Genomic DNA, 21,325 nt, shown 5'->3' with positions numbered 1-21,325 from the left:
TTGAAAAGTGGTTCAAACACAATTAATAATGTGTGGGTTTGGGGGCTGCAAAATAGTTCTCTTTGTGTCAGCTGTTTCTTTAACAGTGATGAAGAAAGGAGGTTTTACAAGTAATTAGTTTAGGCACTCATCACTCTTGCAAATGGATTTTGTAGGCTTACCTTTCTGAGTATAAACTGTGAGCTATTGTCACGGGTTAGTTAGATTTACCTATGCCCGTGACAGGGGAAGCCACCCCACGCCCCCCCCCCGGGGCCCGGAAAGGAGGGGGAAAAGGGGAGTGGGATAAAACAGCGACAATCTAAGGAGGAAAAACTTATTTTACTAAATATGATATCGAAATACAAGATAACACAATATAATATAATTAAGGCTAACAAATCGAACGAAACAGAGAGAGAGAGTCTCCGAAAAACCGAGAGGCCTACTGTGAACTCTAGGCGACACGGCTGGAACGCTTCCCACTCTCCGAGAAGTTCGAGAGAAGAAGGAGGGCACTCCAGCCTGGGAATGAGATTATATAGAGTCCTGGTCCCGTGACTTATTGTTACTCCTGTTGTTCTCTGGGATATGTAGTCTTCTTCTGTGGACTGCACATTCAACAGAAGTATCCATACTTGACATGATGTTATGATGTGGAATACTGATAGCAAAATTACAAAATTACAAAACCATGACATTCCACCCCTTATTCTACATTATTACATCATGGTTAATATATACATATATATACATATATATACACGTATGTAAAATTGTGATAGCTAAATAGTAAAATTGCATGTAACATAACTAAATGTACAACTATAATAACTAAAATACACTACACATGCAAACATATATATATATATATAGATACATAAAATTATTGACTGCACTCCCCCAGCATCAAATTCCCTTGTGGCACACATTGAACATCCCCATCCTTCTGCATTACCCACCAAGTGCACCCAGGTCCCTGGGCGAAGACAGTTCCACGGATAGGTTTGCCCTTTCCAGAAGCTGGAAGGACCCAAACAGCTTTTCCCAACATGTTCTTTACATGTATAACAGGGACCTTATCTCCTTCTACAGTGTGTAGGGGGCTAGATTGACTAGGACCATCACGATTGACAGATCCTCTAGTATTGACCAACCAAGTGGCTTCTGCCAGATTCTTCTCCCAGTGCTTAAATGTTCCACCACCCATTGCTTTCAACATAGTTTTCAACAACCCATTATATCGTTCAATTTTACCAGAAGCTGGTGCATGGTAGGGAATATGATAAATCCACCCAATGCCATGATCTTTGGCCCAAGTATTTATAAGAGAATTTTTGAAATGTGTCCCATTATCAGATTCAATTCTTTCTGGGGTGCCATGTCGCCACAGGACTTGTTTCTCAAGACCTAATATGGTGTTCAAGAGTGAAATCCCATGACACTGCGGGTCCCCATGCTTCTAAGACTTTTCCTAAACCTTTCCATATTCCCTGCCAGTCATCATTCTCTGGTTCTGGAGGAGACTTCCGCATAGAACGAATGCATAGGAACATATATGCATGCATTGATAGTGATAACATGAATGCAAGTATGAACCCTATCTCAGTTATTGAAAAGCGTGTGGAAATCTGAGAGTACAACCTAAATAAAAAGGGTTTATTTAGCCTGTACAATGAATTAAACATGGTGGTGTTTGTAAAATTGCCTGTTCCATCTGGGATGCAAGTATTTGTAAAATTGCCTGTTCCATCTGGGATGCAAGTGTTTGTAAGATTCACAATTTCATCTGGGGTGTAGATGCCAAAATTCTGACCATACCACATCTCGTAAAAGTACCAGGCAGGTGTCTCCATCAGTATCCACCTTACTAGGCTATATATCTGCACAATTCCACAACACCAAATTATAGTGTTAATAGTTGACCAATACTTTAAGAAGATCATAATTGCTTTCAATCCCTTAAACAGAGCAACTGGGATGAAGAGTGGATTCATAGCTGGCAGGCTCTGTAAAAGTCAGAGCTAGCTAGCTTTGCTCTAAGGGAGAAAGAAATCCCTTTGTTTTCTACACAAAAGTTAGATAGCAATGCTGAGAATGTACAGCAGCCCTTAATGTTGACAATTTGTCTGGTATTTCAAGGTCACGTTCTCCGTGAGCAGCTACGGAAAGATAACACTCCCAACACTCCCGTAACGAAGCTCTTTAAGAGCAAAGAGAGAGTTGTTCTAAAAGCTAAAAAGCTCTATGCCCGCATTCTCCACCAAAAAATCTGTCACGGGTTAGTTAGATTTACCTATGCCCGTGACAGGGGAAGCCACCCCACGCCCCCCCCCCGGGGCCCGGAAAGGAGGGGGAAAAGGGGAGTGGGATAAAACAGCGACAATCTAAGGAGGAAAAACTTATTTTACTAAATATGATATCGAAATACAAGATAACACAATATAATATAATTAAGGCTAACAAATCGAACGAAACAGAGAGAGAGAGTCTCCGAAAAACCGAGAGGCCTACTGTGAACTCTAGGCGACACGGCTGGAACGCTTCCCACTCTCCGAGAAGTTCGAGAGAAGAAGGAGGGCACTCCAGCCTGGGAATGAGATTATATAGAGTCCTGGTCCCGTGACTTATTGTTACTCCTGTTGTTCTCTGGGATATGTAGTCTTCTTCTGTGGACTGCACATTCAACAGAAGTATCCATACTTGACATGATGTTATGATGTGGAATACTGATAGCAAAATTACAAAATTACAAAACCATGACAGCTATCTGTGTAGAAACAGTTATTTACCCTTTGTATACATATAAGAGAAAACTGGTACCTTCTGGCAGGAATCATTAAACATCTTCTATTTTATCTTTCAGTTCTTGCATTCTTTAAGGCAAAATGTTTGGGTTCCTTTCCAGTAGTTTTGACAGTCTTTCTTTTACAGTTCTGCTCAACAAGCTACACTTTGCATTTCTAGAGATTACATCTGAGAAGTTATGGAAGCTGCTATTTTGTGAGGACTTCCTATGAGCAAAAACTATGAAAAATAATGGGAAGTAACTTATATTTTAAAGATAATGAAAATGTTTAGTAGTAGACCTGTCTGCGGCAAGAGAATTGGAGCTTGATGATCCTTGAGGTCCCAAGCCAGTCTATGATTCCATGGCTGGGAATACATATAGCGTGGCATTTAGTGTTTAAATATTCAAATTATTGTTTTATTCAAGTTCGTTTTCTTTTTAATTTCAGGTGGCCCATATCCGAGCAGAAAGAGATATATTGGTTGAAGCAGACGGAGCATGGGTAGTGAAAATGTTTTACAGTTTTCAGGATAAAAGAAATCTTTACTTGATCATGGAGTTCTTACCTGGAGGTAAGCTATGTGCTGTGCTGAAGAGTGATGTAAGGACTTCTTCCTTAGCTTTTGTGGCAAGCCTTCTAAAAACGTAGAAGTAAGCATGCTGTCACTTGTGATGATGTAAATTTTAATGCTATTCTAAACAGGGTCTCAGTAATGAAACCTTTGCTGATTTGTTGGGGAAGGGAAAGAGTTACAAGCTGTTAGATAGGCATGGATTGAACAGTAATTCTGCTTTCTACTGACAAAGCTAGAAACAGTAAAAAGTAGCTCTTGTTTAAACAATTTTTGTGTTATACACATATTATGCATTAAAATTTGATGGGTCTTTCAAGGCTATCCATTAAAACTCCTTTTAAGTTTTCTAACCGTTCTAATCCAGTTTACTGAGTAAGTATGTTGAGTTTGTAGGTTCTTGCATTAACAGTTGTATAATTAGTAGCTGTAAAGCCAATTATGAGGTTAAATTTGGAATCTACAGGGTTTCACATAGAATCAGCCTCATGATTAAACTATTCTGCTTCACACACTGTTTTCTTCCCTTTGATTAGGTGACATGATGACCTTACTAATGAAGAAAGACACCTTATCAGAAGAGGAGACACAGTTCTACATTTCTGAAACTGTGTTGGCCATAGATGCTATTCACCAGCTGGGATTCATCCACAGAGATATTAAACCTGATAACCTTCTGCTGGATGCCAAGGCATGTAGCGTGCATGTAAATTTCCTCTGCTTTAAACATCTCAGTCTGCAGATAATGCCATGTGCAGTGGTGCTAATCACTGGGTACCAGTAGTGCCATACCTGGTTTAAACTACCTGTAGTTATGGCTGAAGATGGCCACTGTGTATTTCTTCTTGAACTTAAGCAAAGCAAAGCGACCCTTGTGTTGGTTTTGTTTGACTGACTGACTGATTGTTTTTGTATTTGAAAAGCCTTTTAAATGTGGGAAGACCCAGGTAGGGTGTCCTGATGCTTCTAGTCATATACATGAAAAACTGGTATACTTAGTTGCTTCAGGAAGAATGAAAGCATAAAGCATTTAGACAACACTAAATAATCACTCAAGTTCCTGCAGTTGTCTCCTTTGTTTTATTATCCACTCATGAGTGGGACCAGTCTGTCTGCTTGGCTGGCTGAAGTGAGCCATGAAATGGTTGCACTGAGCATTGCACACGGGTCTGGAGACTATCTAGCATTGATCTCTGGAAACCTGCTTAAAACCAGATTGTCATCAAAATAAAACAGAAGAATTTTATCCCAGTCTCTGTAGCACTTGGTCCAAAGCAAAGCCAGGCACAGCGGCTGTCCTTGGCTGTTGCAGATACTATCATTCTTTGGAATTATACTCTTTTTAGAGGAAACACGCTCTCTCGGTGCATCAAGATTCAGTCACTATTTCTCTGTTTGGGCTGTACTGTACAAGTCCGTTGTTCACACTACCTGAGAAGAAGGCAAGTGCAGTTATGAAAACAGCTTGGCTTTTTTTTTTTTTTCTTTTTTCTTTTTGAGAACTACCTTTCTAAATTGTTTTTTTATCACCTTTGGTGCTTTTTAGGGTCATGTAAAACTGTCTGATTTTGGGCTATGCACGGGTTTAAAGAAAGCTCATAGAACTGAGTTCTACAGGAACCTTACACACAACCCACCAAGTGACTTCTGTAAGTATAAGGTGTCCTGGGTAAACGTTTAAATGATTTTGAGCTGCAGATGTGCCAAATCATCTTTTATTTCTGCTGTGTTAAGTGTGATTAGTCAAGCTGATAGCATGGAGCTGGAAGACTCGAAATGCATGTTTCTCAGGATAGGGAAGCATTTCATAAGAAAGAAATTATGCTTTCCACAGCGCTAATGTGTTTTGGTATGTTTGTGTGTAGATGCTTATGGGCATAATGTGATGTATCGGTATTGTAATGCTTTTTTCACCCACTCAGACTGGATGTGGGTTTCATGTGCTGGCTTACTGAGGTCAGTGATGGTCACGTCAAACCTTAGAAGAGTGAAGTTGTTCATCTGTTTGCCATGACAACAATCATAAGATGTTTTGGCAGTTCTTCTTGGATTCTCTCTTGTTGTCTACAAAATGTTGTTTACAGAACGTTGCCAGGTTCTGTTATCACATCTGAATGCATTCTACCAGCTGCAGCAATCAGGGTCACTGATCTCAGATCAGTCTGTAAAATTCTTAGCAAATGCTAACGTAGAATTTCTGTTCACGTGTCCTATTCACGTGACTCTCAGCTGCAGATTGGATGGTGGTTACTTGTGCTTCTTTTCCTGTCTCCAGCGATGATGATGTTTTGATTCTAGAAAAAAGCATTCTAAAGTCAGATAATATTGTGTTTTCAAATAAGAACTGTTGTCAATCTTTCCTTTTACTTTACAATTGTATTTAATATCTGATATCTATTTTCCATATTAGCGTTTCAGAATATGAACTCAAAGAGAAAAGCAGAAACATGGAAGAAAAACAGGCGACAGCTGGTGAGTTCATAGAAATCATGGATTTTCTTTCTTTTGTTTTAAACTATTTATAGGAAACAATAAATAAAAAATAGGCATTGACTCTGCTGTTTTATGTTTTGTGAATCAGGAAGGCCTTCATCTCTTATAGACGTAGCTCTCTTCAAGCTCTCAAAATTCAGTTTAAATCAAGATGCTGTAGTGGTTCAGTTTGTGGACCAGCAAAGAGTAGGATGAGCGCCAGCTGGCTTGGTTCATCTCTTTGTTTCCAGAGCTGTGACTATTTCAGGGAGCGTTGTGGAAAGACAGTGGAGAGTGGAGCACTGGAGTGGTGCCTCCTGTGTTTGTAGTGCAGGATGGCCAGGTAATAAGGGGAGTTCCAGCATTAACTAAATCAAACCGAAGCATCTGTCCAGGCATGGGATTTTTAGGGTTCCAGCCATCCTTGTGATTTTTACAGAGCAGCAGTTTGCAGAAGTCTCAAAAACCTCCATTTTCAAGTTTCGGAACTCCTATTTTTCTTTGTATTCAGGATGATGGCTTCTACTTACTTCCAAGTTTCGACATTCACTCTGCATCTGTGCTTACTTGTGTAGAATAGCGCTCTTGGAACGTTAGATGACTTGAAGTGTCAAGTTCAGCACTCTTGACCATACACATAGTAAGATACTACACGTGAATCCCCAGAAAGAGATTTTTGCAAAGTGTAAAAATATAGCATTCATTTATTAAAGAGCTTATTCTATTTTCCAGGCGTATTCTACCGTTGGGACCCCAGATTACATTGCACCAGAAGTATTTATGCAGACTGGGTACAACAAACTATGTGACTGGTGGTCTTTAGGAGTGATTATGTATGAAATGCTAATAGGTAAGTTAAAGAGCACAACACAAGAATCATTCAGAGGGCTCAGAGGTGACTGGGCCCATTAGTTCACCCAACCTGATCTCCCACGTAGTGCAGGTGTACGCACTTATAAACCTGTTTGTTTGTTTTTAATGTCTCATTTTTGCAGGGTATCCACCTTTCTGCTCAGAGACACCACAAGAAACTTACAGGAAAGTTATGAACTGGAAAGAAACTTTGGTATTTCCTCCCGAGGTGCCCATTTCAGAGAAAGCAAAGGATTTAATTCTAAGGTCAGTATCAAGAGCTCACTTCTGACCACTCAATCACACATTATCATCTTCCATTAGGTTAACTCCGTTCTGCACCAAGGAAGCTGTGGGTTGATTCTTAATCCAGTCAGTGATACTCACACAGTTCAAGTTATTTAATTACTGCTGATACTTACTCATAACTTTGTATATAACAATTTTATTACGTTTTTAGTATGTGTTTCTCTGTTGTTTTTGCTTAACCTGTCTTTGATGCTGTCAGCATCCTGAGTTCTGTGCTGTGAAGAGTGCAGAGTATCACTGCTGGGGATTTCTCCCTTGTTCTTGTCTGTGTTCAGGACAGCTTGAGATATTTTAGGCAGTCTGTTAGTATGTCTTGCAGGTTGGCTTATGGATTTAGTTATGTCAATACTATTTATATTTAGGCTTTTTTTTTCTGCATATGGCAGGAGCTAATTAAAGGTAAAATCACACAATTTCAAGAAGGTAGGCAAAACTGAGTTTAAAAGCATCTTTAGTTAATAGGCAGTTTGTTACAACAAGGTCAAAACAGTAGGTGAGAAACCTTGGTATATACTTTGTTTATCTTGGACACATTAGGCAGAGGTTATTTGAGCCTAAAGTAAGTTTTAGACAAAGCAAAATTCCTGTATTGATAGAGATAAAGCCAAACTACGTAAGTTCTGACAAAGCCTGACACCTAGTCTGGCTGGTATTGCAAAGTTTGTCCCGGGGCAATGGGCTGCTCTTATGTTAACCAGGAGGTGCAACAATTTTAAGCAGTTTGCTAAGACTCCATGATACCATAGCACTTGTTTTGGTTTTTTTTTTTTGCATCTGTCAGCATTTATTGTAATGTTCTCTTGATTTTTTCCCACCTGTTCAGGTTTTGTACTGATTCAGAAAACAGAATTGGTAGTAATGGAGTGGAGGAAATTAAAAGTCATCCATTTTTTGAAGGAGTGGACTGGGGACATATCAGGTACGCACATATATATGTAATATATGTATACCTTTTATAGAAAACATAGAAGTCATGACAACAAGAATTTCATGCACGATGATGGCAAGAATAATTCTTTTCACTTTCTCTCTTGTTTTGAATTGCACCTACTGACAGTCAAGGTTTTTAGATCTCATTGTATTTTTACTGTTATGAGGAGCCTCAGAAATGGCCAGATTGCTTGGCATGGCTCTTCCAGTAATACTGTGTTTTTGCACGTGACAGCCCAGAGATTGAGAATGTGGTTGTCCAGCTCTTCTCATTTCCTCTGGTGTGGAAAGCTTCATTTATTTTTTCAGTGTGGGAGGCATTAATGAGCAGCAAAAGCAGTGATGTATCTGTTCGTGCCACATTTGGCAATCTGGCAAAAAAGATTCCTCATTCCACCCAGAAGTAGATGTAATGGTAATCGTAATAATTACAGCTGTAAGAGTTTACACTTATAAATTAATTACTCTCCCACAGTGCCGTTTTCCAGTTTTAATGTTTTTGTGGGATAGATCATTTCAGTGACTTTAAAAGCTACTTAAAGAGTACTGAGTGTCAAGCTAATAAAGCAGCAGCGTGTCAGTCAGCTCATTTTGGATGAGAGATGCTGGCATCAGAAGTAAGAGCTACAGCTGAAAGGTATTTGAATGAGTTCCAGGCTGGTGGGGGCTGAAATTGTAAAGCAACATGTCTAATGGTTTCAAATGCAAGTAAAATCCTGCTCAGCTGGGTAGGCTGGATCTGTGGAATGAAGGTAACCACAGTGGTTCTTGGTGACATCAGAGATCACGACGATAGCTGTATGGCAGATGAGGGTGGAATGCAGTTTCAGCTAATGGAAAAGCATGTTTTCCCCAGACTTGCCGAGAGGATGCTGATGGTAGGAAACCAGTAAACCTTCTTGTGACGTCAGAAAACAGGCATCTGTCAAGGACTCAATGGAACTTGTACTTTGTAAATTGAAAGGATGTTGTGACTGTAAAAATCTAAATTAAACAAAGCTGGAACTTCACATATTTCTCCTAACATTCACTATTCTGCCGTTTATGTTTGTTTACAGGGAAAGACCAGCTGCAATCCCAATAGAAATCAAAAGTATTGATGATACATCCAACTTCGATGAATTTCCTGAATCTGATATTTTACAGCCAGGTGAGGCTACCATTGTCAGTTCCAAATTTCTCTCTACAGCATGCACTGGAGTTCATTTGTTCTTGTTAATGTTCATTTTAATTGTTGTCAAGTAAATGAGGATGTACTAACATCCATAAGAATTATTGAAGGCTATTTTTTTTGGACATGACATTTATTAAACGGCGTAGAAATCTGTCTTTTCAATGCAAAAACAGTTGATCTCCGGTGCCTGTTAGCTATTTAAGTCCATATTTAGGTAACACCCCGTACATCTGTATTGGTTTTGGCATCTCACACACATTGTGTTACTGGAAATGTTACTGTAGATCCAGATACCCAAATGCTCGCTCGAATATCGGCGTTTTTGGCACCCAGTGTTGAACATGCTGTTGTAGAACTCTAAAAGCAGCAATCTGAGTGCTATATATAGGAGCCCACTGCAGTGAATGCCAGTGATCAGCACAGCAGCTGTGTGGGCTGCTCACGGATAGAACGTGACCAGCTCTCCTGCTGGCTGAACCTTGTGGGAGCTGTAAGCAGGGCAGATGTCCTAGAATAGGAACATGTGCTCGATGTGCATTGTTCTCTTGAGAGAACTCGGGTAATGTTTTTTCTTCTGTTTCTGGGGGAGATAACACTATGTGTGTACCTGCATTCGGTCTGCACAGGGAAGCCTGTTGATGAGGCCTTCTTGCTTCACCTGCAAGAAGTGCTGTGCTTGCAGGCTCATTATGACTTTTCAGTATTTAAAGGGAGATTATAAACAGGAGGGAAATGAACATTTTACACAGGTAGATAGTAATAGGACGAGGGGAGATGGTTTTCAACTAAAGGAGGGGAAATTTAGACTAGTTTTCGGGGGAAGATTTTTACTGAGTGAGGTGAGGTGCTGGAGCAGGTTGCCAGGAGAGACTGTGGATGCCCATCACTGGAGGCGTTTGAGGCCAAGTTGGATGGGGCCCTGGCAGCCTGGTCTAGTGGGCGGCAGCGCTGCAGCAGGAGGTTTGGAGCGTGGTGATCCTTGAGATCCCTTCCAACCCAAGCAGTTTCTTCTATGATTCTACAGCTTCTCGGAAGCAGCACTTCTTAATTTTGTTTTGTTTTTATTTTTGTATCTGAATTCTAGTGCCAAACACAACGGAACCTGACTACAAATCCAAAGACTGGGTTTTCCTCAACTATACCTACAAGAGGTTTGAAGGGCTCACTCAGCGTGGCTCGATCCCTACCTACATGAAAGCTGGGAAGTTGTGAAACTAAACACAAACCCACTAAAAAACACAAAAATTACAAACCTCAGGTAGCTGCATCACCAGACCTGCTTGGCATTAGTTATCAATATACTGACTGTGGTGCGCATCAGTTTCACAAGGAAATTCTACGGGATTAGGATTTCTAAGACTACTACTACAGGAATTAGTTGGCAGTGCCAGCTGGCTTTCTTTTTTTTTTTTTTTTTTCTTTTTTCTTTTTTTTTAATATTTGAATATTTTTGTTAACTTTATTATACAAAGGTACTGGAATAAAAGGAACCATACATCCCTTTGTAACTGCACTGCCTATGTGTGTATAACAATTAATTATGCCTCTGTACTGTGGCTTTGTTTGTACTGTAACCCATTTAATCCACCCAGGAGTAAAACATATCATATTATGCAGCGTTGCCGTTACACTGCTCATCTGGTGGGTTTTAGGTATGTGGTATAAGAAACCATTGCCCACGTTTTCAGCATTCTCTGAGCAGTGGCTCTGAGGGTATTCCAGCTGTGGTCTGCAGTTGTCCCATGAGTGTGGCAGCAGTGGAATGTTTTATATAGCAGTGTCCTGTGGGGCCTACTGGTACACTGTCCGGTGTCGATCCTTTACCCCGCTGGAGGGTTTCATGATCAGATCATCCCCCTGTTCTGTGGGGTGTGGGCAGGGAGATGGTCCCTTTGCCCTGTTGTTGAAGATGGTGTTACTGTTTATGGTGATTGTACGTGGTGGCAAATTCAGAAGGGAAAAGGAGCAACAATAAAGACTCGTAACAGAGGAAATCATTTTTTGTACACCAAGTTCTGAAAATATGGCCATTTCCTGGATTGTGTTCTTGCCTCATTTTTGAGACGGGTCATCCTTTTGCTGCTGGGAATTTAAACATCCTTTTCTGTCTGAGAAAAACTTATCCGAGAGAAGTGATGAAATTGCCGCGTTTTCTTTTTCATCTCCATAAGAAGTTCCAGGCAGAAGGGATCTTGTTGTACCCTTCTCTTTCTGGAATACCTGTAGCAGCTTCTGCCAAGCCAGAAGAAGTGGAGTGCCCCACTGGACTCACATTCCTGTAGGCTCCATCATCTTCTCACGTCTCTCTCTAATGTGAAACATGGGATTACAAGGGATCAGCTGGGTCTGAAGCCCAGTTACCAGAAAACACCACCAACCATGGCTGAATCAGGTGGAGCATATACTACCATTAGTCTCAGTCTACAAGCTGGTGACAAACTGACAGCAGAGATGAGTCAAGGAAATGGAAGCAGAGCCTCATGTGTACTGGATGAGATTTTGCTCATCAGCTTAGAAGTCGTTCAGAGCCAAACAGCATTCCTTTATCAGCTTGCTGGTATCTAGTTGCAGGCAAATTTCACATCTCTGCCTGTACTGGCATATTATTTGTAGTGCTTTGAATCTGTCTCAATACGGTAGAGACCTTGATGTCATTTTCTGGTTACAGAAGGCTTACAGCGATGAACAATTGACCAGTGATTGAACAAGCAGAGTCGCTATTGCTACATTATTCCCCTGGATGCAATGAAAAGAACTCTGGAGGCCTCGCAGCGCCCATCAGAATGAAGCACAGGATGTTTTGGCATGTCATGCGGTAAGGAGAACTCCAACAGACTGATTTTCACAGCAAAATGGGAGTGACTATTTATAAAGCTACCACAGAAATATTTATTGCTGTTAGGCACCATGGTGTCAGCTGCTCTGAATTATTTGTATGCTTCAAAAGCTTACTGTGAAGTGCTCATCTGTTGCATAAAATTCAATGTACCAGAAGGGTTTCTGTGCATCAGTGGCTGACTGATCTGTGTGTACTCTTCCCCGATCCAACAGTTCTTAAGTTCTTTAAGGGCTCTTCAGTGATCTTTACTTCGGTATTTTAAATCCCATCAGGCATCTGACACGCTGATTTTCTGCAATAAAATTCAGTCTGCAGTTCATTGGAGAGGAGCACCCAGTGTGTCAAGGTCCACTCAATTTGCACAATATAGTGTTACGTTATGGCTAAGCTAAAATCTGTCTAAATGTTCAGTTTAAGCTATCTCCCATTTCTTTTCTTCCCAAAACTTTGAATAATTAACATCACTTATGGGACAAGATCCTTCTGGAATTCTCCGGTGCTGTTCTTAGCCACGTTAACGTAGTGAGAGTCAACATGAATCCACGCAGAGGCTGTCCAAAATCAGCAGCTCACTTAAATCCACCTCTGTACTTTGGGATGTTGTTCTGCCGGTGCTCTCGTAGCTTCTGAGGCATCTAAGAAAAGGAAGTTATTTGCCTGACATTTGGTCTGTTCTACCAAGAAAGAGGATCTTGGGCAGAATATGTACAAGGCACAAACTTGGCCCCAAAGGATACTGCTATTCAAATGAGGATTTTTCTCCCATTCCATTTCCAGTCCCATTCCTGGGGCACTATGCACCAGAAGTGGAATTCCTGTGAGCACTGCTTTTCAGAAGACCACAGTTACCCTGTTTGTGTTACATAAAAAGAAGCCTTTGCTTGAGCTTGCTAAGACAAGATAAATTCCATGGGAGCCGCAAATGCTCGGTGATACTGGTGACTGTTTTTCCTGTGGGGTTTGAGGGAGGGCCAATAAATAACACATTTAATTTAAAGCTATCTATGATACAACTGCGTCTGTACATATTCACTGGTTTACAAACTTGGGAAAAAGCTCAATCCTTGTACTCGTAACACTAAAGATAATAAGCATTTAAAATCGAGGCCGGTTAATCATATCAGTGCTCACATAGGAGTTGCATCCTTTGGGAAACAGCCTACAGCCTATTTAGCATAAACTCCTGTAGCGTGGTAGTTGAATTTACATTTATTTTTTGAAAACATAGCGTTATTTTAATGGATAAGTCGAGTTAAACAAAATATTAACTACTGCTTTTAGGGACATAGAATCTTTTCCAAGATAAAACTGTGACAGATTGAAGAGAACAGAAGGTTAATGTACACTGGCTTTCAAAGCAATGGAAGTGCGACATATCTCTCACTTCACTCTTTTTGTTTGGGTGGCTGTTTTTATTTTCTTCCTTTGCTGATGTTTGTCACCGTGCCATTTATTTTTTGTATTCTTGGAGTACCAAAGATCCTGAAATGGCTTGATGATTGCAACCATGTCAAACTTTATTTTCTGCAAGTGAGCGTTGTTAACTTTGTTGACGTGTGGATGTATGTCTGCAGTTGTTATCAGAGGCTTGCTGGGGAGACTGCAGCAGGGAAGAGTCGAGTGCATCAGTGCAAGTAGTGAGCCTGAATCTCAGGTTCTGGATCCGAACACGCCAAAAAACAGAGGAGGAAGTTTGGATTGGAAAACACAGCTGAGCTTTTGCACTTTGTTCCATCTCCAATCGGCATGAGCGCGTGGCCTTGGGTACAGAGCGGCAGCACGGGTTGATTCGTGTACAAAAGGAGTTCTTAAAAAATTGCCAGCATTCACAAATCAAACATTGTTGATACTGCATTTGCACTGTTAAATTTGCCTTGCTGGAGAGTTATGTAAGTGTTATTTTTTATAGGTCAATTGTCAAACACCTGAGTCGTCGGATACAGTGCGGAATAGCAGAGCAGCATGATGTGGGTGAATTCACCTAAGTGCAAAGGGGCTTGCTGAAAGCTCTCCACTCTAAGAGGAATGGGCATAAGCAGTACAAGGGCGTTGTGTTGGCTCCCTGTAACGAGGTGACTTTCCTCTGCGACAGCAAGTAGGGAATACTGCTGTTTAGCCCAGTTATACTGTAATGCTTAGGAAGTGCTCTCACTTTTTCAATAACACGAGCAATTACGAGCATTGTAACATACTGTACTTTGTCATTTTAATGTTGATATATTACAGCAGCTTGTTCTTGGAGTCAAAATGGCAACTGCTATATTTTTCCTAGACTATTTCATTAGTTGTGGTTGGGAAAGTTACATAGAAGCATTATAAAAATTTATATGAGGCTTTTTACAGCGTTTGAAAATAAAAGTAGCATTCTTTTTGTAGAGTTGCGGTTCTTGTTTTTTTACGCGAGAGTGCTGGCCTTGTTTCTCTTCCGGAACAGGAGACTTCTAAGGAGTGGAGGAGCTGCTTTGTGTATTCTCATCTTGAATGCCGCTGGGAAACCCCGTGTCACTGTTCTCAGTCAGATGTTCGGACAGCAAAAATTACCCAAATTGTACCAACTGCAGCCACATGAAGCTGCTTCTAAAAGGGTTATTGATGTATCCACCAATTAACCCGACTTATCCAGGGATCTCAACTGTCCGGGGGAGAGAGACACAAACATGGATGCCATGATGTCTTCTCTCAATTTATTGCTGCATCACACTCCTTATATACCATCCTGAATCCAGCACAGACACGTACACCCTCTACACAAAACCTGATGCACGCGAGACAACCTGTACACACACCTACCTAAACCCCCCGCCCACTAACTCTTAACCTACAGGCCTAACTCAGCTATTCTAGAACACTCCATCTACTCAGAACTACTGTATGCACTCATAAATCCTTGCAAAGACAACTTAGCACCCCAACAGTTATTGTTCTTCCCCAGAGGCTTCTTATTTCCTTCCCTATAGACTGTAGTTTAGCTAAGAAAGGCTTCCACAGACAGTTGTACTACAGAAGCATTCTTGTCCTACTCCTCCCAATTCTTTCCTGAGTTTAGAGCAGTGGCAGCACGTGCAGTTGTGCCAGGGTCACATAAAACACTTACTTATGGGGCTGAACAGCTGAAAGCAAACCGGAGCTGGCACCTGATGAATGGCCTTCTCTGCTGCTCTCCAGTGAGTGCCCTCCACTTGAAGAACGCTGCTCTCAGCAACTACATGCAATTCAAACAGAACCGTACAAATTGTGTTTAATGGGATTATGCTCTTCTTGCATTAACTGTTATCTTTCTCTGAGCTAAGGAGCTGCACACTGAATTCTTCCTCTTCTTGCGTTACCAAATCCACTATTTCTGAAAAATACAGCACTTTAACAACAAATGAAAAGGTTATGCTTTAACATGAGCAAAACCACTTCTAAAATTTACTTAAGAAAGCAGTACATAGTGTTTGTAAAATAATACTGCAAATATCTGATCTTTTATGAAGTGTGCCTTGTAAGCAAAACATTTATGGTACAGGCAATAAAATGTCTTTCTGACAACCTTCCTATGAAGAAAGTAGGAATATTCTGACAGTTTGCGTTGCTGCGGCGTGTGATGGCAGCAGAGGTTCCTGGCTCAGGATTCAAAAGGATTCACTATTCAGGCAGTGCTTAATGTACTTATTTAATGTAACCTTGAGTTATCACAGAGGTTATAAAGTGCATATCCAACAGCTGAGCTTCACAAATGAAAGATGGTTTGAAACATGCGTGGCAGTGCACTGTAACTGTCAGTTGTACTGGGCTCTGCTAAGAATGAGCCTGTCTAAAAGCTTGTGTCTGAGACATACCTGCTCCATCAGCTTCTATGGCAGCTCAGTGCTGGAGAAGGGCACATAAACAGAATAGAATGAGCACAGTCTTTGTCAGTGGTAATGGCCCTGAAGTCTAACTAGGTTTTAAAGAATTCATTATATTCTAAATTACCCATTTAATTTTCTCCTCCCTTGTGCTTTAGCCCTATGTTGGAGCTGAGTACCTCCAACATGAAGCAACCAGCCCCATTCCCTCCTACTTGCTGCTACTGCTCTTGGCCCTGGGATTTGTATGCTTTGATGTGCAGAACGCTACTGCAGTTACTGTGAGGGAAACTGGAGGGAAACTGGATCTACATTTGTCTCACCACCTCCTCCCATCACTTCTCCAGATGAGCTGATAGCACAGAGGTTGCTGTTTTCCAGGGAAATGGGGCACGTAGGTTTGAACTTTCTTGTACTCGGGGAAATTATCCCAGGTTTCTCATTTCCCAGTGGAGTCACAGCTCACCTAGGGACAGCTTGTCTCTGATTGCAACCAACCATCAAAGCCCCGTCTTGCTTCTGTACCAGCTGCTTTTATCTGTTTCTAGCAAGCCACCATCTGCTGTGGTTTTGTTCTCCTGTAGGAATATGTGTGTGGCATCTGCATTGTCCCCAGGCAGCCCATTTTCCACTGGTAACAGCCCCTTCCTTCCCAGATCTCTTTCTCTGCCTTCCCTCTGCCAAAGACCAAATCTTTGCCCTTGCTTCTGCACCTCCCCTGAAACCAGATGATGTTGAAAAGGGAACTCGTGGCAGGTGAGCTGTAATGTTGAGGCTGTTGTGTAAATGCAGGGTGTAACCACCACCTCTGCTTCCATGTTTGGGAAAAAGAGACAGCAATTACAGACAGCAAGTGTTGCATACACACCAAGAGTGCCTAATAAGTTGTTTCCTTCCAGGGATTTAGGCAGAATCTGCACCACACTGTGGACTCATAGAGCTCAAAGGGGAGGCAGGTGCATTGCTGCTGCCCTGACCCCTACATGAAACAGCCGCACAAACAGCCACCTGCAAAGCCAAGGGCCGAAACGGTGACAGCAATATGAACATAACTTCTCGAGTGCCTTACCCAAAGGCTGCAGTTGCTCTGCTCATCTTGCTGATTACCCGACATTGGTCCTTAATAATAAAGGATCATATAAAACACCCCATGACTGTTTGGTCAGGTCAGAGTGAATCACCACTGAACTAGACAACACATCTCAAGGTTTTCAGTCCAGCAGGCTGCCTTCGAGCTCTTAACCGGTTCCCACTGATGTCAGCAACAGATCCCTATCTAAAGCACAGAGGAATCAGTGAATAAGTATGGTTTCAAAAGCAAGCTGTTTGCTGATGCCATGCTTTTGTGTTCTTTAGAAAGGAGACAAAAAGATTTTGTCTCTATAGATTTCAATCCATTGAAAAGCAGTACATCAAGAGGATGCTTTTTGGCTTCAAAGACAAAGTTGAGAGACTTGCATGGTGCTTCCACTATTAAAGAAGAAAATATGTTGTTTGATCAACAATATTAAACTGATGCCTCAAGGAAGCTTCACAAAATGTGCAGGCTCTTTAAATGCATTCTCCTGAGGAAGCATAGTGGATCACTGTCAGATTTGACCCAGGTTGAGCCTAATCAGTGACTATGCACGTCTTAGGAAGCAAGCAGTTCAGCACAACTCCTTAGTTTGTCAAGTTCATTCAGTGAATGATGGATGTGTCCCACCCAGTTAGTGCACTTCAGCTCAGCAACACTGGACGAACAGGGCCAAGAGCATTCAACAGAAAGAGGCTCTGCTTTCAGTTAATTCTCTCTTGACTCAGTTGCCCAGATTTAGGAGGGCTTACATTATCAAATATTTGCATTGCTCTCTTACCAGTTGCAGACAACAATAAGGTGTCCCCTAAGCCTCTTCTTCTCCAGACTAAACAATCCCAGTTTCTTCAGCTATTCCTCATAAGCCTTGTGTTCCAGACCCCCCGAAGGCTGTTAACTGTAGATGTTAACAGGGATGTACAGGAATGATGACAAACCTGCTTTAACCAAGGAGATGACTTTCAGGCGGTGCTGTGATAGATTGTTTGAAGCTTCTCTATAGGCAAAGATGGATGAGATGCAGCTCACATGCTCAAAGACTGATTGCATGCAAGCTCAGTGCTGCTCTCATGGCAGGATTTTGTTTCCTCTAGCCACAGCACAAACAGCGCTGGAGCTCAGGGATCCTATTGAGCCAGAACTCAGCCCCAGGGCTGCCACTCGTACACCATGGGCACATTTTAATTTCATTTTCAATATGTTCCCTAAGCAGCTTTATTTATCTTTGTGTAGAGATTTCTAACAGTAATACTGTTTTCTGGATACATTAGACATCAGGCTCTTGCTAGACATTCCAAAAATAATTGCTGCCACGAATGAAAAGACTCTTTAAGTCGTGAAGTTTATTTTGTCTTTCAATTGAAAGTGGTGCCATCAGTTGAGAGACTTTGAGGCAAGAGACTTACAAGCAAGTGTATTATATTGCGGGCACAAACCTTGCCAGATAGGACTCTGAATAAGACAGTCACTTTTGGAAATGCTTGTCTTTTTGACTTAATTTTGTTAGGAAAACTCAAAGTAAATTGATCACCCTACTTGTTCCAATGCTTAGATTACAAGAGAGCACAAGTAGGAGTTGAAAGCTGTTCTCAAGTGAAGCTTGTTTCATCATGCAGGGAATTTGTCAGTGATTTACGGATCTTTAAAGCCAGAATATATCACTATCACAACTGAATCTGACATAGTGCATGCCATAAACCATATATTTCACTCACCATATCATGTTAGCACAGCTTGCATTCTTTTGTGCTACATTTTTGCTTCCTTGAAGGGCTTTTCTAACAGTTACTGAGTGGAAATAATTCCAAGGGCATTTTTAAAATACATTTTCTTAAACAGGCTGGTTACAGTGTGACTATGCCATTCACATCATTTTTAGAGCACAACTCTCCCCTGCTGTGGGGAAGAACTTTAACATGATGGTGCATTTTACTAATGCATAGGATGTAAGGCAAAGTCAACAAATTGCTTGTGATGCCCTAGAAAGTAATCCAATGACCTCCGAGACCACCAATGATCTCCAGGCATAAACCACAGACTAGAAAAGATGTTTTTTGGAAATACTTTTAATTCATATTCTTCTAAATAACTGTCCTGGTCACAAATGCTCTAAAAAATTGCTTGTTTTAGGACTCAAGTGTTGCTCTTTACTCTGAGCCATATAGTACTCTAGTCTGAGAGGAAACCATAAGCACCCGAGTTCCAGAAGAGAAGTCTGTGAAAAATCTGTGCTCATATTTAATTTCAGTAATTTCAGCTTATTGGTTTTAAAATCTGAGGGGAAAAAAAATGTTAACTAGGTAGCCATCACTTAAGGTTGTTTTATGTGCAGCATTCTAAGTCACCGCGGTGCTACATGGCCCAGCTCTTGGTGGTCCCTCAGAGGAGTATTTTTCTCCATCTTGCCTCTGAAACAGGTCTCTTAAGAGCAGTGTGCATGGAGCCAGGTTGCCCCCAGCAAATCCACCAAGAAATAAATCAGCATTCTCTTCAGGAGGATAACTCAGAGAAATGCTGATTTGATGGATGCTCTTCACATCTTGAAGACACATTATGCTTCAGATGCTATTAACCATTTACAGAACATGAAAAAGGAGGGATACTGCAGACACCTCTGTTTAACTGCTCTGTCACAGGCTAATATTTAACAGTTTGATAGTTATTTTTACCCCCTTTAGCAGTTGTATAAGCCGTTTAGAAAAAAAGAGGCTATCTGTTGCTTACATAAAGCATTGTGTTCTCTATAGCTAAAAGCTACTCAAGGGAAAGTGCTCACCTAAAAAGAGGCAAACGTATCAAGTGTGGCCTTACATAAACTTGGATCCTACTCATGCAAGACCAAAGGCTAACTATGTGCTAAAAACATCAGTTACTGGCATGTATGAAACATATGAAATATTCAATAAGAAACCCACCCATCACCTCTGAATAAGCAACAAATCTAATAAACGATGCTTGAAATCAGTAACAACAAATTGGCAGCGTATTACCTTTATAAAAGCATTCTAAGTGCTAGGAAATCGGACATTGAGCAAGAAGAGGAAATACAATACACAGGTAATAAAGGTACTACGAAAACATGAAAGGCAGAAATATTGCTGAAGGATTTTTCTGATTTTCTGGCCCAGATATTATAAACTGCAAAAAAAAATAATATTCTGCATTCATTGAATTACACTGAAGTATTTCTGCTGTTGCACTAAAAATACTAAACAACATGCAAATGAGATACATTAGCTCTGTTTCTAGTGAGTCACTTAACAAAAACCCAACAGCGTACTGCATTCTGACTGTCCTCACTGAACGTTCCCATATGGAGAGACTTTGTTTTTAATAGCCAAGCGAGCACTTTTCTGGAACCATTTAAATCTTCAGCTCCTTTTGCTTTATAGCACTGGCCATTTTCCATTTTCTGTGAAGCATTTGCAGTCAATGCGGTTGACTCACTCTTCTGAAATCTTAACATTTTGTTGTCTGTTGATGATTAAACGTGGAAAGAAGAAGCTCCTAGCTTCAAAACTGGGGCAAACGTATTTTGGCAGTGCCACACATGTAATTAAAGCTTCCCATGAACAAATTCTTAGATAGTTGTTTTTTTTTCCCCCAATATCAGTTGTATATTGAATAAATACATGAATAAATTGCACTGATTTTCTGAAAGATGACAACCTTACATTACTAACTCCTGTCTTTTCTCTCATGCGGGATAGGTTTGTAATTGCTTTCTCAGATCCAAATTCTATAAGACATACTGAACCATCATGGGGGAATACATACGGCACTGCAGTAGTGACTGTGGGATTATGTACTACTTAAAGGGGAAATCGGTACCTTATGAAAAATCATATACCGAGAATGTCCTAGTAGTGCAATTGCATTTGCTCATCAACATCCCCAGCTGGAAGCCACTGCTCCTCAGCCAGGTAAGCATATTCTGTTAGAGCAGTTCACCCTCTCTGTTCTTCCACACGCCTCATCTAGCAAACATATTGTGCAGACATCTACAGTATTAAAGCCAAATGGCAGCAAATCTTGTCATAGAGCAACTAGTACAAGATGCACAATGCTGTACCCATGCAGTGCAAAGGCCTGTAACCAAGTACTTGTCAAGATTGTAGTTTGGAGTTTAGACTACTAAGGACCTTGATAATTCTGTGATTCTGTGATACTGTACAGAGTAATTCTGTGGCTCAGGTAAGGAGCTCGTTCTACCACACTTAGAGCTGGAACTGGGCAAGAAGAGGCAGCATCAGCACTAATGAGCGGGGCAGCACAGCAGGACCTGTTCTGCCGAGAGAAAACAAGTATCGCAGCGGTCCCAGAACTCACACTATGGGACCATTTAGAGGTCAGCTCTTGTGGGGTGTCACGGAGCCACTGCCCACTACAACTACAACCCATTAAGTCCTTACAAGTACAACTTGAGGCTCCCGTGCTAAAAGAACGCACCTCGCGCTGTGAAGAACCGCCCTTCCCGCCTCACCCCCCTCGCTCTCAGCCAC

The 21,325-nt window shown here is 41.2% G+C and overlaps 1 protein-coding gene across 1 annotated transcript in view; it reads left to right on the top strand.

Annotated features, from left to right (window-relative positions):
• STK38L (serine/threonine kinase 38 like) overlaps window positions 1-14,295 on the top strand; it is a 46,128-nt gene extending 31,833 nt beyond the window's left edge. Inside the window, exons 6-14 of the mRNA XM_015868874.3 lie at window positions 3,219-3,342; window positions 3,879-4,033; window positions 4,889-4,991; window positions 5,753-5,814; window positions 6,547-6,664; window positions 6,810-6,933; window positions 7,799-7,894; window positions 8,964-9,055; window positions 10,164-14,295. Coding sequence (XP_015724360.1) covers window positions 3,219-3,342; window positions 3,879-4,033; window positions 4,889-4,991; window positions 5,753-5,814; window positions 6,547-6,664; window positions 6,810-6,933; window positions 7,799-7,894; window positions 8,964-9,055; window positions 10,164-10,291 — 1,002 coding nt within the window. The 3' untranslated portion in view covers window positions 10,292-14,295. The remainder of the gene's footprint in view (window positions 1-3,218; window positions 3,343-3,878; window positions 4,034-4,888; window positions 4,992-5,752; window positions 5,815-6,546; window positions 6,665-6,809; window positions 6,934-7,798; window positions 7,895-8,963; window positions 9,056-10,163) is intronic.
• The last annotated feature ends 7,030 nt before the right edge of the window (window positions 14,296-21,325 follow it).

This window comes from Coturnix japonica, chromosome 1 (genome assembly GCF_054131305.1).
Source record: "Coturnix japonica strain WE chromosome 1, WE-NBRP24, whole genome shotgun sequence".
In the NCBI taxonomy this organism is placed as follows: domain Eukaryota; kingdom Metazoa; phylum Chordata; class Aves; order Galliformes; family Phasianidae; genus Coturnix; species Coturnix japonica.
Note: the sequence above shows the minus strand (reverse complement) of the source record. Positions and strands in the feature narration are given on the sequence as shown.